Raw genomic sequence first — 19,302 nt, forward strand, 5'->3', positions numbered from 1 at the left:
GGTCCATCCCATCTGTCTGTTAAGGACAAGCTGATAATGAAGTGTATTTGATGAAGTAAGTTGATAATGAGAGCTAGCCGGCCAGCAGTAATGACAGTGTAGGAGTGGAGACAGTGGCAGTAGCCTGCAGTGGTGGATGTTACTGTTCAGACTTTTCTGACCTTCACAGATTCCAGTTTCCCCTCCAATACCCATCATCAGATTGAATCATTGAGGAGGCGTGTGTGCTCGTACTTGTGCGTTTGTGGGGAGTGTGTGTGTATGTGCAAATGTGCCAGGATGATCTCATTCACCAAGGTCTCCCCCTCCTAGTTTGGGGGGGAACAAAAATAATCTTGCAAAGAGGGACGTTCACATTCACACGCATTCATGCACACAACCCGCCTCTGACTCCAAGGCCAGGCAATTGGCTTGGAGCAGCTGAACCATGTTACACTACACACACACACACAAACACACAAACACACACGTGCAGGCTCCCATTTCCTTGAACCTGGCTACTTGCCTGTGCATCAGGACGAGCTCTGTAAGCCCTCCACTGGGATGTGGGGTGCATAGCGAAGCAATTTGTCTAATATCTCCTGCATCCTCTCACTCTCTCTCTCTCTCTCTCTCTCCCTCTGTCTATCCACCTGTCTTCATTTTTTCTCTTGCATTCACACACACTATTTCTTCACCTCATTCCCTTTCATTCTTTTTTTATTCCCCTCCTTCCTCATACTCAACAACCACACACTCACCACTTTCTTCCTGTTTCACCCTTCCTCACCCTGCCCCCGCCCGGGCTGGGAGACACCATAGAGGGGTCTGCTGAAGACAGGGCCCATTGACAGGCTAGAGTGGCAGTAACTTATTGTCTATTGATGGAGTGTGACAAATCATGTGGGAACGCAGGGGTGCATGGCAGTGAGAGCCAGGGTGTTGAGTACGTGAGCGTGCCTGCGTGTGTGCTCGCATCTCAGATGTGTCTGTGTGCCCGCATGTGTTTGTGCCTTTTTGTGTCTATGCCTGCGTGTGTGTGTTTGAGCGTAGCGTCTTAGTGTGGGGCAGGCGGGCATAGCCGGGACCCTTCACAGCTCATTTAGCCCAAATGGGGCCACCTGGGTGGTGAGGGAGCTCAGCAGGGCGGCCCTGGCACTCTGGAGCCCCGCTGACAGCCCCCAAATATAGGGGCCCCGTCGGCCTATTAATCAACACAGCCACTCTGACAAATCACCACAACTATGACCTAATGAGAGGGGGAGAGAGGAATGAGGGAAAGGAAAGAGGTAGAGACATAATGGAGGAGGTGGAGGGGGCACAAGGAGTTACACGGATGAAGGTGGAGGGGCTGTAAGCATGGAGGCTAAGAAGTGACAGAGAGAGCAGAGGCTTAATGAAAAGGAAATGAAAGAAGGAGTAGCCTGACATCGCGACTGGCAGTGCGTGCCATGGGGGTAAGCCATGAGGTAATGAGAGCAGAATGCTAACACAGTTGTCATCCGTAGCTGATCCTCGGTTCTCCAGTCCTACTCACAACAAACCAATTGATTTGTTATGAAAGCCCAAATCATGCACTCCAAAATGTAACAGAGTGGATTAGCAAGCACCCGCCTCAGCCCCACCAATTCTCCGTCGCAGGAAAATAAATTAGGCTACAAATACTTTCTCGACACTTTTTTTTGTGTGCAGATGCTTCAGAGCAAATTAGAGGTGAGAAGACGTTTGAGTTTGAAAGCAAACAACATTGATGTATGTCTCCTTCTCTGGTTCCCACCCTGAGGTGAGCTAGCATCTAATCTCTTCACTACCAATCTCAGGTCCAAATCACATTAGCCGGGATCAGAGGTGAAACTGGAGCTTTTCAACAGCAGCCTGTTCTCACTAATGAACCCCCATGGCCATCCACTGCATATTACAGCCACACTGAGTGAGGGGGAGAAACTTTTTGCAATAATCATTATGTAATTGCACAATGCCTGGGTTTCCATTGCCCTGACATTTTGAAAGCTCGATAGCAATATCTTTATGCTTCTCTATAGGGAATATGTTTGGAATGGCTGTACTGTATATGATTGATGGTTTTCTGAGGCTAAGCAATCTGCTTTATTGTAATTATACAGTTGAGTGTCCATCTGAAGTTTATACTGTATTAGTTTATTCGAAATGTGTTCTGTGTTGTGAACCCCGATTGACTTGACTGACACTGATAGTGTTTCTTTAAGTGACCCAGCTGTAAAGTCACACAATCAAGAGAACACAACCTTGACTCTCACCCACCCACTCACACACACACACACACACACACACACACGCATATCCACACACACATTCTTGTACTTTGTGAGGACCCTATACCCAACTAAATGCCTTACCCAAACTCTTACCCTGACCCTAACTTTGAGCCTTAGAAGAGAGAATAAGTCAAAATGTCCTCACTTGCCAACAATGTCCCTCTGTTGGTTTAAGTGTAAAGTGATAAGTTTTCAACTTTTCAATTCTACCCCCAACTAGCATCTCCAAGTAGTATTATTGTTGAAACCCATGTCAGAAAGACTAGCAAGATTGCTTTCCCTTTTCCACAGAGCTTAGCAAGTATCCACACACCACACTGAAGGGAGAAGAAAGAACATGTTCACTGAAAAGGTCAAGTAATTCTGTAATTATTTTATATTTTATATGTTTCCAAAGGAAACAAACCAATAGTTTCTGTAACTGAGCATTACTCTATTTTGACCGTTGCTATGGACTCTGTTCGTCGCAGATCACCTACATTCAACTGCTTCGAGAAGACAGCTCAGCCAAAATGTAGGTTCGAATTGCAGGGTAACGGTTTTATGCAAGATGGTTGCAAGATTTTAGCTTTGTTGCAGCTTTTCACTTAACTTTGCCAGTATTCATGGCATATATCATAAAATTGCTCATATAATGTGACGTGCATTTCAATTTCAATTTCAAATAACTTTATCGATCCCACTAGGGGCAATTAGTTTAGAGCAACATGTTGACAAACTACAAAACAACACAGCAAAAAACACACATTTCATATTCCCAACAGTAACTGTTACAGAAATTTCACAAACAGATCAACCTATAAATCAATCCATTGCTAGTGTGGACAATAATGACAAGTGTTGGGGTGTCCGGTGCCTCAGTGGATAAAGCAGGCACCCCGTATATTAAGGCAGTGTTCTTACTGCAGCAACCGTGCGTTCGATTCCAGCTCGTGGCCCTTTGCTGCATGTCATCCCCCCTCTCTCTATCTCTCTTCCCCTTTCACGCTATCACTCTGTCATATCTAATAAAGGCAAAAATGCCAAAAAAAGAATCTTTATAAGATAAGAACTACAAAAAAAAAAAAAAGACAAGTGCAAAATCACTTGCTCACTGCAAAATTACTCCTTTGCTGCAGATAGCTAGTGCTGGACCCAAAACAAACAACATGGTTCTCTTCCTGCTTTTGTTGCGCAATGGTTGACACCTTGTACCCAGAGACAGGCAGAATTGTGTAGTCAAATCTAAGCTAATAGCAAACCAATTTTAATGCGTTTTTTTCAGTGCTCTATAGCCATTGTATTGTGCTATTAACATTAAATTTAGAATTAAATGTTTAAACAAAACAGTTATCTCTGGAGGCCTTAAAAACTTGTTTTTGTCCTCACTATGTAGCAAGAACAAGTCCATACATACTAACACACATCCACTTCTGCCTCCTCCTTTCGCTCTCATTCGAGATATCTTTACAAGATGGCTACTTTTTTGTGGCAAATTAATATGCAGCCTACCACTGAACTCCAGAGTGAATATTCAAAGGCAGCACCCTCCTATTGACTTGTATCTGTCTGCTGTGCCGTCCAGCTATGGGATCTATGTGATATACTAAGCCCAGCCTGTCTGCTCCATCGACTGGCCCAGGATGGAAGGCCCATAGAGAGGATGCACAACTGCATGCTCCTTCCATCCATTACCTTCTTATGGTAACACTGAAACAGCTCCTGCTTCTGATACTGTGAAACAAAAAGACTCAAGCACATGCACACACAGTCTGCTCCCAATTCATACTGACTGAGGCTCATTGATGAAGGTGTTATCCTGCAGCATGTGTGTGTGTATCCATCACCAAAGGATTCTTCATCAACTAATTTGAAAGGCATTTGTTTGCCCAAGGTGACTCCCAAAGTGAGATACTTTGCCAATGAATTAGGCCTATTTGTTCTGCTTTATGTGTTTGGCGCATAGAAATAATAAGATCAACCGCCACCAAAATGTATGCAGCTTTCGAATCAGTAACAGCCGGGGCTTTTACTTGCTTAATCAGTGGTTTGTGAAAATGATACAGTTTCAGATGTTGCCTCTGTTTGCTTATTTAAACTGGCTCTTTACATGTCGTATTTAGTTGAATGATGTAAACACTCATGAATCAAAAATCCACTGATTATAAGGATTAAATCTGTCTTCTGATCCAGTGTGCGGCCGGACAATTACTGTACCGCCTCCTTCAGCAGCTGCAGCTATACAGTACACCATGCCCCCTGAATGCAAAGTGGTAGAGATGATAAATGTATGAATGTATAGTGGGATGTATACTCCACTACAGTATACATTCTCACTTTTGCGATGGATGTAAAGTCTAACTGCTATTTACTGTCACTACACTGCTCGTCAGTATATTGATGCCACTCTGTTAGTGACTCTTAATTCCTCTACATTGGTGGATGACATGAATGTGACTTATTTTGAAAATTAAAATCAATCTTTGTGAGTGTTATTTAATCTCAAATTTTTATTGAGTTGTGGGCAAGGTCACCAAGGGCAGAATGCCAACTTTTTTAACCATTCCCTCTCAAAAGACACAAAATTACTGAAACAATGTGACATTTAGTGTTGATGATGGCAGCCTCAGCCAGTAAAGTAGCATATTAGTGCCCCTCACCTTCCTCTATGACCTTCCCGCGCTAATACATTAATGTCAATAATGTGCTTGGTTCTCTCTGGCACATTAGCGCTACAAAGAAATGAAAGTGTTGGCTTGCTCAGCACGAATGCAAAGCAGAGAAAACTCAACATCACATGGTTAAAGTTTAAAAAATCTACTCACCGTGTTATGCGTGTTTTTTTGTGATATGTGTGCCTGCAACCAAATCATGAATGATGATGTTACTCTTCTCTTTTCACAGAACTTGACAGTGTTTGTATTTTGGCTGTAAGAAATGCAACACTGCCAGAGGGCTGTGTGTATATGTGTGAGAGTGTGCATGTATGCTCTCCTGAGTTGACAATAGACCTTTACAGCATCAAATCCTTACAAGGTGAGGCACAACTTTAAAATGTCTTTTCATCGCCTTCCTTATCTCTTTCACACTGCTGTTGGCAGCAAGAAAGAGAAAGAAAAACTGAGTGAGGTAGCATTATAATTTTATTATAAGGACAGAGGGGGTAAAATAGAGCACAAGCGATAAGGATCTGGAGATTAGGATGGAGCAGAACAATAAATTATGCAAAGTGTTTGAAAACACATACAGCTATAATTAAGTGCCATTTGATTTTAAATGAGGTGACAGCAAGGATTTATTTATCTCCTTAACCCCCTAAAACTGCCATTAGCATGGTAGAAAATGAACTGTTTGAAATGGTAAGAGAACAAGGCCCTGATCTGATACACAATAACAGAGTACCCACCCCCCAGCCAAGACTGATACACACACACACGCACACACACATATAGAAAGGTGAGATCAATGTCTGCATGGACTAATCAGTTCATTGCAGGCCCAGCAAAAACCACGGGAGCCCATTGCTAATAATGTCATTATGAATTGAGCCAGAACACTGCTGTATTTACAGTATGGCTTTTAGTGGATATTTCCTCACCAACTGGTGTCAGCTGGTGGCCCTAATTTCAGCACACTGTGCAGCCATTGACTGGAATATTTATTGGCAAAATAACAGTGTTGTATTTGATTATTTAGGAACAGGGTGAAGAACAAATTGCTTCTCAAACAAGTCTTTTCTATGCTGATGTTTCCCATGTGTGGTGGGAGAAAATATTTTAAAACATAGATCTATGACAATTATCTTGATGGTATTCATGGGTGCCCACTGCCTGGGTGCCTGATGAAAAAGTTTTTAGCAACTTTTTTTTTTTTAAGTAAATGTAATTATATTTCCTGTCTGATAGTTCTATAGTGTAACAGATTAAACCTCCATTAAAAATAAGCTAAATTCCAGATCCCTAATGTAACTATATCAGGAGGATTTATCCCTGCTCATCTATGCAGTTACATGACAGCATGTATAATTTAAACATTCGTGACTGCTCTGATGGTTTACCTGTGAATAGGTAACACTTGATGTGATGCACTGCAGCAGGAACAATAAACACTGAGGGATGAATTCAGAGATTGGATTGTTGATAGCGCCATGAGTTGCGCATCACTTGCAGTCACTATCTGCCTTGTCTCAAGGTCTGATTCACCAAAGATCTTGCACCAATGATATAACAGTGCAAATATTCTGTTAAAGTTTTGCAGCTGAGTGCAATTTGTCTTTTTTGCAGTTATCTATGTGCAAAGTATAAATGTTGTCTTTGAATCAAGAACTTTTAAGACTGTGAGCTATGGGTCCTGATGGACAGCAGTATTCCTCAAAATTTCAGGCAAGGATTTTAACATGACAGAGAGAAACCATATTTTGGATTTAATATCCAGATCTGTCATTTCAGTTACCACCAACTCTCTGAGGATGCTAATAATTTCACCTTAACTGTGTGTCGCTATTAACGCTGATTTTTGCGAATTGGGCTGTTTTTGCAATAAAGCTCATTTGCATAGAAAGGGGCCTATTTTGCGCCATATGTATGCATATTACCTCATTTAAATTAAACATGTGCGCAGGAGCACCGAGATGCAAGTTGCTTGGAAGCACAGTAAAGGGTGCACTTCACTCTTTGTAGGTGCTTTGAGAATTACACAGTTTATTTTTTCTTATTTGTGCAGGTACAGGTGCAGTTCTTTTGTGAATTTGTCCCTGAGTGTTGCTACTGCACTTAATAAAACTTAGCAATGTGTGGAATCCAAGAACCTATTCAAAATTATTTAATGTCCCAAAAACACAACTGTTGTTGCATGTTGTGTCATAGCTGGGACATTTTGAAGAGTCTTTTGAATTAGCTTGTGACATTGGTCTTGACGTTGTCTTTGATTTTATGAAAGACTTCCAATAACTTCAGTTTTATTCCAACTATTTGCCTATTTCTCAGTCTGATCTCTCACCATGAAATCAACTGTACTAGCAACTTACCCGACCAAACCACTTCGTAATCCATGAAAAAAAATAGAATATGCTGAAATATGCAATTTATTCATAGTGGCTATGGAAATTATATATAGCTGGGTTTGAATAGAAGTTTTGCCAGATCAATGTCGAAGAGCGAGGCCTTTGTCTGAGAGCAAGTCGCAGTTTCTCAACCCTCAGCGCTCCTTAGTAGATTTCACAGTTTATATATGCACAAATGACAAAGAGAAAGTACTGAATAAGTAATAGGCTATTTCCTGGTAGCACATTGAGGTGAAATCACAATGAACATCCTTTTTTTCCCTCCTCTGTATGCTGTTCAGTGGGGAGATTGCATGAGTGAATGCTTGTTCTCAGTGTTTGTGCATGCGTGTGTGAGGAGGGCAAAAATCTAAAGCTACTGACTGTTTATCTGAATCAGCTTTGTTCATTAATTCATGGGTGATATTTTATGCATTTGATGACAAAGTTTAAAGAAGTAGACCCAAATGCAGACACAAGACACTGAGGGAGACGGTATGTTATGGGAGGATGATTATTCTCTAAAGAAAGAAGTTTGGTGGGGGGGGCTGCACATCATGTGGTGGAAGAGGAGGTTAAACTGGTGAATTGAAAGTTCAAGTGCATTGCAGAGAAAGGCTGATGTAGGCAACAAGTAATCATAGGCTGCATACAGTTGAATGTTTTGTGATGTACTACAGGGGGAGGCAGAAGATGTAAGAGAAGGTCATTCTTTGTAGGCAATTTGTGGATCGACTCAGCTAGCAGCAGGATTCAGCCTGGCATCAGGGAGATGTTGGACTGTCATGTTGAGGATGTTAAATTTGGCTGGAATGAAAATGAGTTTTCATGATATTTTAAATGTCAAATGATACAATTTAACGTTGCGTGGATGTTTATAGCATTGTGTCATCTTGTCAGTGTTGGGTTTTGGTCTCCATACCTTACAACAAAATGTTATTCTGCGTTAAGAGGATGTTGATATGAGAGGTTTTGAAGATGTTGGATTTTGTAGTACTTCACTTCTGGAAAGATGACGTTTTCATTAAATAGGCTGTCTTTGCAGTAGAAATATGCAAGTACTTTTGATATTTGTGCAACATGACCAGATAAATCTATAAACAGGGGTTGTGGCATTCCATTTTGCTCAGGAGGTAGAAAACCTACAACAACCACAATGGATATTACCATACTATACCAATAAATGCTCCTGCTGGGAGCTGGCGTAACTCATGGCCAGCTAGGAATCCTTTCAGAAAAACTCTCAACAAAACTCTTTGATTATTCATACGCAAATCACGGTGAAATTGTACTGGTAAACTTTATAAATTAATGAGCCTTAAATCGACTGGAACCATTATAATAAGCTGAGGAGTAATTAAGGAAACTGCAGTGACTAAAGCCATCCATAGCTGGCATGTGGTGCAGAAAAGACCATTCATGATATTTGGTGAACCTAATGGGTGCTTTTGTGGTGAAGCTTGGGTTTCTTTCTTTTTTTTTTTTTTTAAATCTTTTTAGCTCGTGTATGAGATTATGTTTGTAGTCACATTGTCTGTGCTCACATTCATTTGCATGTGTGCATTTATCTTTGAGTCCTTCCTTCCTTCTCCTCTTTATTTCTATCTTCTTCCTGCTACCTATCTATATTTCTCCCTCTGCCTCTCTCCCCCTATCTTTCTCTCTCTTTGGCTCATGGGGGAAGACAGATTGCCTCTGCTGAGATTTTTTGATCCCAGAGACCTGCTTGCACACTGGTACCGTTAACAGGTACCTGCCTACCTGCCTGCCAGGCTGAATGACTGACTCACTGGCTGCCCAACTAACTTCGCCTCCCCTCGTTACTGCAGTAACATACAAGAGGAAGGTGAGGCATATGGGGTAGATATGAGGGGCTGTCATGCTCAGATATATGAATGCATCTGTTTTTAAAGGTATCATTTTAGCCCTCTCAAAAGATCAGAAATGCAGTATGTAAACACAAAGATGCTGATCACATTGATCTCTTTCTGGTTCCTTTTGGTAATAATTGTCGGGCCCCCCGTGTGTTGAGGGTTTGAGAGGCGGTGTCAGAAAGTCGTCAGGCACACATGGGACACAGCTGAAAGGTGCCAAGGTGTTTGGCTTCTTTAACGAAGGTCCTTGCTGTATGGATTTACAGTAGCTCAAGTGAGAGGGGTCACACACACTCATAAGCACATACACATGCTCGCATTTCTCTGTGTCACAACCTTCTCTTGGGTGCTGTTTCAGTGAAAGGTGCCAGCCTGCTCAGCCAAGCTCCTAACAAGAGCCAAACAGTCAGGAGACCGAGGAGGAAGAAAAGAAAGGTGAGGTGGGGTGGGGGAAAGTGGGGGAGGCGAGAAGAGGGAAGATAAGAGGAGCAGAGAGCTGTCAACCTCCTGGGACATGTGCAGAACTCAGCGTCTATGTGGAGCAGTCAGCTGCTGCGCTGCACTGACCAGCAGACGTTGGCTGTGTAGACTTGGCAGGTGTTTGGTTATTTGCTGTTGTCTGCATGTAATAATACATTCACAAACAGCAAGGATTCTAAATTGGACCTCACCTTGTCAAACACAAACAAGGCCCCCTCACCTTTTTCTCCCCCGGAGCAGTATTTGATAGATCTTACCAACAGAAGCACAGCGAGCCTATTTGAGGAATGTACCAAACTATGTCCAATAGACCTCGTACTCACAGTCACACTGTGGTGGACAAGCAGCCTAATGATGTCTGAAATAACGACGCAACTGCTATGATATGCTGTGATAATTGCTACCCTCCTGTCCGCAGTACAAATAAATGTGGAATCGGTGGGCAAACACATTAATATGGAAATGTCTACATTAATTTGGAGCATGGTCTAAATTATTCAATAATTAAGCCACTGCAAATTTACACAAACTTTCCCCCCGGATGACTGGAGAGAACAGTGAGGAGCTAGAAACAGCCATGCAAACGGGTTTGAAATATGTGGTCACATGATGTGAATGCACAGTCATACCAGTCAGTGATTTCAGGCACAACTCTCAGTTTGGCTGCAAAGGCTTTACTAGTGTTAACTACATAGAAAAAAAATGAGCAGAAAGGACATTGAACTGTTTGCTGTGGTCATTGGACTTTTACAAAAGAAAACTGGGATTGTTATTAATTGTTCTAATTACAACTAGAACAACTGACAAGACTAGTCTAGACTAGTCGAGTTGTTTTTAGTGTTAGTGAGGCCATAAAGTGTATCACAAAAGTTTGAGAATGATGTTTTGGCCTATTCCTACCCTTATTTTTCTTTTTAAACAAAAAAATCCAGTCCAGATTTCAGATTAGTCTTGTTAGTCACTTAGTAAGTCCACTGCTCTGACCAAGTTGCTATGATTTTAATGGGAATTTCTGTTTTATTCAGTTTATTTGTATTGGTAACTATTATCAGCAAATTTTAGCATTAGTCTACATTGAGTTTGAACTTAGCACCGCTAAGTATGATACCTAATATAACCTAATATATATCTGACTTGAATAACTTACCTGTCCAGAGCACTCCACAGTGAGTATATACTCAAATTACACTAGTTAAATCAAAAAAATACTGAGATATTGTAAACTACAGTCATAAAAAAAAGCACAGGTGTTATGTGTAACACCTCTTTCTAACTAGATGGAATGCGTGCAAGCGAGCGAGCAAGTGAACATGTTTCGGTGTTTCCCACTGAAGATGCTCTGACCCGCTCTGAGCGTCAGCGAACAGGCCAAGCGATATGTGGCTTGTTTGGAAAACTGCTCACCCAGGCTCTTTTTTGCAAAGCTTCACATACTTCAACAAGCTGTTGCTCAGGCTCAGTCAGGGCTTGATAGACTCCCTGAATGTTGTTGTCACTATCTCTGGACACTTTTTCGCACTTTATCCGCAAGAGTTCACTTGCTTGCTGTACGTTAGAAAGAGGTGTTCAAGTGTAACTTTTAAGTAGAGAGATATTTAACATGGTGTCTTCAGTCCTTTCTCCCCCTCCACCTCTGTGTGGGTTTGGACTTCCCCAGCATTAGGGCATATGTGTGTGGGTGTGTGTATGTCATATTTGAGGAAAAGGCCCTCTGTGTCGTCTGATGTGGTGGACTTATGATTGCTTGGATTTGGAGTTTAAAACAACAGCATGTTTGATTTTTTTGTGTTTGTGTGTCCCCATGCGCATGCATTTGTGTGTGTGTTATGCATACCCCTAAGCGTGTGTGTGTGTGTGTGTGTGTGTATGTGTATGTGTGTCTTTGCAAAAGCACGTACAAGCGTGTCAACTTGTGTAACTGTGGATGTCCTTTCAAAGGGCCTTCACAGATCTGTCCGGGGCCCTTTGATCAGGCGTTCAGTGACTCGCCTGCTCTCGACGGCCCTCGAGATGGGAGGGTGCGTGCTGGGTGGGAAACGAGGCTGGTTAGACATGGATGAGACCATGGATTTGACTCATACATTCACATGTACACAAAAACATAATATGCAAACACATTTGAAAAACGTAAGATGGCCTTACTGAGGTATACAAAAGTGGAGCCTCATTCAAATGCGACACAATAAGACACAGTATGATATACGTAATATTGTACAATGCAGGTGTTTATGCTTGCTTTTCTGTGTGTCTCTGCCCGTGAATGTGTATGTTTTTTGTAATTTTTAATATGTGACGTCAAATTTTGTCTCAAGATTAGAAAGTTACCCAAAGATAATCACCCTCTGTAAAGGGATAGTTTTGAGTGAGTTAAGTTAGAAGGGTTTAAGATGAAGGTCAGCAGCTGCAAAGTTAATTTTGTCGTTCTATTGTAATACAACATTGCTTGTGTATGTATGTCTACATTGAACATAGCAGCAACAAAGCACCGTTTATGTTTACTTTGAAACAGATTCGTTTTGATACCGCATATTTTTGTCCCTGCTGATTTAGTGTGTGTCTTGTAGCTTTTGAGCAGACATCAGTTTGGATTGAGATGGATCTCAGGTAGGGTCTAATACTGAGTGGCATCACTGCACCACATGGACATACTGTAGCCCTGACACTGAATTGATCTGACAATAGAATGGATCAGTGTAGCGGCTAGTAAGTCAGAAGGTAGAGCATAATCCCCTCTGTCAAGTCTCTGTCTCGTCAATATTCAAATCCAGCCGGCTGTCCAATGGCTGTCAGTTACAATCTCCCTCTGGCTCATGGCCTCGCACAGGCACATATCTAAATTGAATTGGATGTTTGCTTCTCAAAGGAAATTGAGTCGAAGAAATGACCCCTTTGCCCTGTATTGTGAACTTGTCAGTTCACCCTACTGAACTAGATTCAAATATACAATTTTTATTCCCAACGAATCTTTATTGTTTCCTTTTTTTTTCAGATCTTCTTTTTTCTTTTAGGTTGTCAGGTAACTGCTGCCTGTCTCCATCTAGTTTTTATTGTTTTGGTTTAATTTCAAGGAACCATATTGAGATCAGATTTGGACATATTCGTATTACAAATTGTGACTTTGCTTTCTTAAAACTTAAAACTCACATTTTAGAAGGGCTCTCTTATGCAAAGATTTATTCCCATGCGCTTTGCCTTCCCGTAGCACCAAAGGCCAAGTGTGTAATAGCTTGAAATGAGATAGTATGGACTTAGCATGGCTACTGAGGTCTGGAGAAGACACACAAGCCGTTTTCTTATTTGAACTCCAGACAACGTCCAGAGAATCAGGTTGGGACATTGTCATGTGTCTCTCTTTCATACGTGCAACACATAACAGGAGATTGTCCCGAGACGCAGGGCATGATGTAGATTACACCAAGGTCACCATCTACATGTAAATGACCCCTCTTCTTCACCAGTAGATGCTTGTTTTCTTCTGGTTTTGTGCGGGCAGCATGATAGAAACGTCATACACATGTCCACTTGCTCATGGTGAATTCTCTAGACAATTACCTGCTCAGATCACACATGGGCTTAAAAGTCTGTGTTTAAGGTGGAAGGGAAGGATGGTGCTGATGGTGGATGGGTCAAAGGACTTTACTGCCAACCTTTTTCTAAACCTTACCACGTCGTTTTGGGACCTAAACCTGAAGAAAGTAAAGTAAACACCAAACTGGTAACGGCCATTGAATGGTCTTCTGAACGTCCCAGTAGGTGTAGCAGTCCTACACTGACTCATATGAGGTGTTCTGCTGGTTGATACATGTACTTGGTGAAAGGACGTACATACTGTAGTACGATGTGTATAAATAATGGCAATTTATTGGGCTGATAACACCCTAATAGGATGCAGCTGTCTACTGTCCTCACCTTCACTCATCACCTTTAAACACTTCTCCTCAAACTCTGACATCAGCATGAAGTAGCTGCTTGAATTCCTAAAACTTTTTGTGGTCAGGTTGAAAAGGTTCATCCACTGCCAGCTTTCTCTGGGAAGACTGCTCACTCAGTGCTGTCTAGAAGCTAGTTTTTTTTTATAACTGGCAAGTTTTGATACATCAGTGCTCATCCTTCTTTCTTTTTCAGAGGCGTAGGGTGAATCTGAGTGTATGGTTAGAGAGGGACTCTCTTGTCAGTTGCAAACCCGTTTTGTGATGTGAATTGCTGAGAAGCTTTTTTTTTTTATCTTTCCAGAAAATTCGAAATCATCCTTCACCATAATCTCAGGTTCTAACCCCAAATGAGATGGTTGAAGATGTGACGACCAGTCAAAAAGATGTCCGTTCACTTAAAGTAACCTGACTCCAAAGGTCTCAGGCTGAAATTGGTTCTCACAAGGGTGAAAATGATAGAGGACATTTAACCATAGCTCTCTCTCTCTCTTTCATTCTCTCTCTCTCTCTTGTTCAGTCCCTCTCTTCCTACTTCTCTGACACATGTCGCCCTGGCATGCATGGAAAGGCCTGACCTTTGGAAAGTTTAGCACTTTAAATATTTAGGCTTGGGTTATGATGGATCCTCCAGGCCCCGAGGCAATGTGCGAAGCCTCTGATTAGGGCTGCTGTCAGAGTCATTTAGCCGAGTGTCTGGCTGTCGGTGGCGCTCTCTGTTTGACAGGCGAGCCTTTTAAACAAACAGCGGTCCCAGTGGCAGAGCGGGCAGGGCACCCAGCGCAGCACAAACACCCAACACTCTGAGAGAAACCACTCAGCCCACTGACAGCTGCAGACGAAACCACTGGCCACTGTCTCTCATGATCTTTCAGGCACTTTGTCTTTCTGCTCACTCACTTTCTTTCACAGTCTATACTTGTGGCTCTGCTTGTTTTATTTCATCGCTGCTCCTTCTTTTTCTTTTCCTGTCTCCTTGTCAATATTTTTTTTTCATCTGAGTCTCCTTTTTGTTATTCTCTCTCTCTGTGAGCTGCTGAAGTCAAACATCAAAGTTTCATCTGAGGGGTGTTTTGAGTAAGATTTAGTAAGTAAGTTGATTGCCGGATGATCTCTGAGCAGGGCTTATGCTCTTAATTTGTCAAACATCACCACTCATTATCAGCTGGAAATCAGGATAGATGCTCTCTGTCTTGTGCCTGCATCGTCCCATGATTAGGACAGCTTACATTGATGTTCGCGTTGAAATACATCTGAGCCAGCCTTTTCATCTCACTCTGAGACAATCTCCCGTGGCATCAATCCTGTAAATATATGAGTCTTAATATGTGTGTCCTATTCTGTATTCAGAGGAAGAGCCAAGTCAGCAGCTCCAGTATTAATGCATGAGAAATGAGCAGAGCCCATAAGAATTAAAGGGTAAGACTCCCCTTATTAAGATGTAAATTCCGGGGGAAAACTTGCCGAAATGAGGATACAGTGAAGTTATTGTCAACTTTAGCCTACTTATGCATTTCTAAGAGGCATTGTTGTGTTATAGTTGTTGAAATTAGATACACACAGCAAAGCACCTCGTGTATTTTTCGGCTCATTTTCAGCACGAGATCAACCAATATGCAGCCTATACTTTACGGAACAATTTACACTTTTGGCAACATTATCAAGTGACAGTATACATGGCAACTATCGTGGTAATTCAATCTCTGTCTGTGTGTGCTTCTCCTTTTTTTCCTCCCTCTCTACCTCTTTCTCATTTCAAATTTGCACTTAACACCTTCCTGGGGAAAGGCTTCTCATTCATCAACGGTGTTTGTCCCGGTGACAAGCAGGGCGCCTCCTGCATATCAATATCAGCTAAGACAATGCTGAGCCTGTAACCTTCAGCTAAATGTCATTCTGCTTAATCCTATTTGAAAATTAAACATTGAAAAACCTTTAGCGTACCTTCCTGTCTTCCTTCCTCTCCCGCTCCCTCCTTTATTGGCTGCCGTTCCTATAGCTGTCTGCTCTGCCTCGCTCCCCTTCCTGCTCTTGTTTTGCACACTGTGTGACATTTGTATTGTTTTGTTTGTGTGAGTGTTTGTAACCCATAATGGTTATTTAGCAGAACTGATTTTTTTTTTATGTCAGTGAAAAAATAATATAGGGGCAATTTGTCTGCCCTCAGTCGTCATCTGCATTCTTTCAACAGCAGCAGTCATCAAAGGCAGACTTTAAGCTACTTCTTCTCTTTGTTCTGTCTTTTTTGAGACAGTCCACTCACTGGGTGATGGATGTAAAGAAAAAGATCCAGACTGACACTAAAATTACCCAGAAAAACAGAAAAACTAGTGACCAAAGTTGCATGTGGAGAGAGAATGCAGTCGCATGAGAGGAACCCTCTTTGTCAAAGCTGCATATTTACATAAACAGATCCTCCCCTTACAGACGGTAATTACTACACTGACAGTGGTTGGGAAGCAGAGAAAGAGGATGTCTGATTTGTCCGGATACACAATATGACAGAGGCTGAAACTTCATCAAAGTGCTCTGCATTGCGAGACCTGCTTCTTAGTATGCATGAAACACATGTACTTTGTGTTTTACCCCCTTCTTCCTACTTACACACACATATGCCTCACACACATACATCCACAGAGCACAACTATATGTTTGAAGATACAGTGAGGAATCGGAGGGGAGGAAGGGCGGGATAAAAGGAGGCGCAGAGATTGCAATGAAAATGCAATCATTTGCAGTCGGACAGATATAATTCTCCTTTGGAGGGAGTGTGATGCGGCAGCTCAAAGACAGCCTTCAGCCAGCTCTCCATATGGATTTGATTGACCACAGTCACCCGTCAAGAGATTCCATTGAAATACTCAGAGTGAATTACAACGTGACTACCCTTGATGTCTTCATATTGAAGCCCTCCATTCACTCCGCAGCTCGAAGAAATTAGAAAATGTGATGGAGAGACATACTGTAGGAGCGGTTAAACAAGACGGGAAAGCAACAAGATGTGAAGAGCAATTTCCTCCAGGCTAAAAATTAGTCTCCCAAACATGGTTAGCATGAAGTTCAGCAGTTGTTATACCAAGACTTTGGCACAGTAAGCATCATATTGACAGGAAGGGGAAGACAGGGACCCTCTGAGAGCCAAAAGCATTGATTGTCTTTCACTTTTTTGTTTCAGTTTTTTCTAGAGCATCCCTCGAGTCTTCATTCTGTGTGTGTGTGTGTGTGTGTGTGTGTGTGTGTGTGTGTGTGTGTGTGTCAGCGCACGTACGTGTGTGCGTGTGGATGCTTGCAAGTCTCAAACAGGCCTTTTTCACCTACGTGGAAAAAGTTCTGTTCTAGTTCCCACACCTAATTTTGAACAATTCAGAGCATTTCGTTCAAAACTAAATTTGTTTGGAACCCGAAAAGTTTGTTCCCAGCTGGAACCACTTCTTTCACTGAAGACCTGAAGTGTGAACCATGACAACATCAGTTGTGGTGTTATATACTATAGAAAAGCGAGGATGGGGAAGCCACAAATAGACATGTTAAGTGAGAAATCATTGGAAAAAAGAGTGTGCAGTGGTCTCATTAATAGCTGGTCTATGCTTGTTTTTGGATAAAACAAATATTTAGAATAGCAGAACAAAAGTTTGCGGGTAATCAGTGTGATCTGCCACCTCACTATTATTGTTCACTTCCGTTTTGCTTTGCACAACGCCCTCCATTGATGACACTAGCTGGTTTGCTAGATAGCAACAAGGTTCCAAGAGTCCTGAATTGAACCAGCTCAGGAACCAGAGCTTTCTTGGTGGAAAAGGGGTATGAGTGTGTGTTTGCATGAGTGCAAAACTAATAGTGTATCAGAGCGGCATGAACTGCTGTGAAACTGAGCCACACAGCATGAAAAAGAAAGAGAAGAAGACCCCAATGTGAGAAATTGGAGAAATTGGAGTGAAAGTGTGGCTTGTGTAGCCTTGGCGTGTGTGAGAGATTTTATTTGTGGTGGGTGGGTCCTTTTTTTTATTATTATTTTGTGAGACACAAGTAGAGGGGAGATTTGAACACACCATCTTCACACAATGACATCACTTGTAGAGGAAACATTTAGTTGTGCCGTATGTGTTTTCATCTAACTCTGAGCGACAATTTTTTGTTGGTATTAAAAACATCTGACATGCAGTCTCTCTATGCTTTCCAGGTGGGAGATGCAGGAGGATGCAGAGCTGGAAGATGGAGAGAAATTTATGGTAGAGGAACTTCAGAGAGCCTATTTTGTTTGCTGCTGCAGCCCGGGACCGCAGGACCCTCCCGCAGCTGATGAGACACTGGCAGAGCAGACCCAGGGGGAAACACAACAATTCGATAAAAGTGCTGCCCAATAACCGTCCACACACTTTGAATTTTTATCATGTTGTAAATGTTTGCTTGTAACACTCACTTGCAGCTCTCAAGATAGCAGAGTGTGTGTACGTGTGCACATTTGTGGGTGTAATTGGGTTTGTGCATGCAGCGTGTGCAGCAATTCTGCATGTGTGTGCATGAAAACACGAGTGAGGGAGCGGACAAGAAACTGTGGAACAACAAAAAGAGTGAGGGAGACGTCGCCTCCCTCTTTATGCACACGTCTCAGACAAACTCTCTGTGCTTTCCTATGCTGCATCAGACGCATTTCATCTTTTTGGAGCACATCTCCAGAAATCAGTTCTGGGAAATGGAGAGCCTGGATTTGTTTGCCTGGGACAAGATGGGACTGTGTGATCGTTGTCGGTAGTTGAAGGTGTTTTCTTTTTTTTTTTTTTGAGACAGTGAGTGTAAAGACGTTGGTGTCAGCATACTTTCTCCTGGTTCCTGAAAGCAAACATCAAATATTACGGTTGGGAGGCAAGATGATGTATGTTTTGATTACAGTGTGTCCCCAAAATCTGCCCCACTATGTAACATCAGTCAGTATTTTGTGCAAACTGAGAAAACATTTATTTTATGTGTAATACGATTGCTGAGTATATTTTTTCAAGTTTGTCCATATCTTGTTATTTATGATATGAGGAATGTTTTAGAATTAAACATAATAATCAGATTCTTACTTCACTGTTGAACATGCTTCTTCTGTCTTACGATCAATTTGTGTGATCTCTGCGCGATCAATAATTTATGGTGATTCATGACTATGAAGTTAGCTTTACATTTTTGAATACATACATCAGATGTTCTTTCGTGTTATATCTGATGTTCAAATCAGGATTAAACAACGCACATGGTGCTCTTTTCATCAACAGGAATATAATTTCAGCTCACAAAGGCTACTGCACATCCTGTGCAATTCCTTTGAGAGAGGGGGAAACATTTCCTGCTGCAGAGAGAGATGTTCCTTTCTGTAACTAGATTTTTAATGCAAATGTAGCAAGACTGCGATCGCCAAACCACTTAGTGAATACAAAAGACAACAAAATGTTCAGCAACTGAATTCTGCCTGTGACTCTGAATAAAGGCTAACAGACAACAAAGCGCCATTAGTCAGTGTAAATGTACTGTATTTGACGTAACAATAAAACCGTTTTATTTGGGTGTTGCAGGAAGAAAAAAAAAGTATTTGGTGAACCAAACTGTTCTTGTTCTGTGAAAGAAACGCTTTGATCTCTTTCTTTCTCCCTCGCCATCCCTCCTAGAGTAAGTACCTGTAGGGTTATCCATTTGTATTTCCATTGGGTGATAGGTTCAGAAGACAACTGTCAGAAAAGCTGACA

General features: G+C 41.9%; 1 protein-coding gene across 1 annotated transcript in view; it reads left to right on the forward strand.

Annotated features, from left to right (window-relative positions):
* Positions 1–18,150, forward strand: part of kiaa0825 (KIAA0825 ortholog) — a 130,933-nt gene extending 112,783 nt beyond the window's left edge. The window contains exon 23 of the mRNA XM_042488197.1: positions 17,757–18,150. Within this exon, the coding sequence (XP_042344131.1) occupies positions 17,757–17,940 (184 nt within the window). The 3' untranslated portion in view covers positions 17,941–18,150. The remainder of the gene's footprint in view (positions 1–17,756) is intronic.
* The last annotated feature ends 1,152 nt before the right edge of the window (positions 18,151–19,302 follow it).

The sequence above is a fragment of the Plectropomus leopardus genome, chromosome 6 (assembly GCF_008729295.1).
Source record: "Plectropomus leopardus isolate mb chromosome 6, YSFRI_Pleo_2.0, whole genome shotgun sequence".
Lineage (NCBI taxonomy): Eukaryota > Metazoa > Chordata > Actinopteri > Perciformes > Serranidae > Plectropomus > Plectropomus leopardus.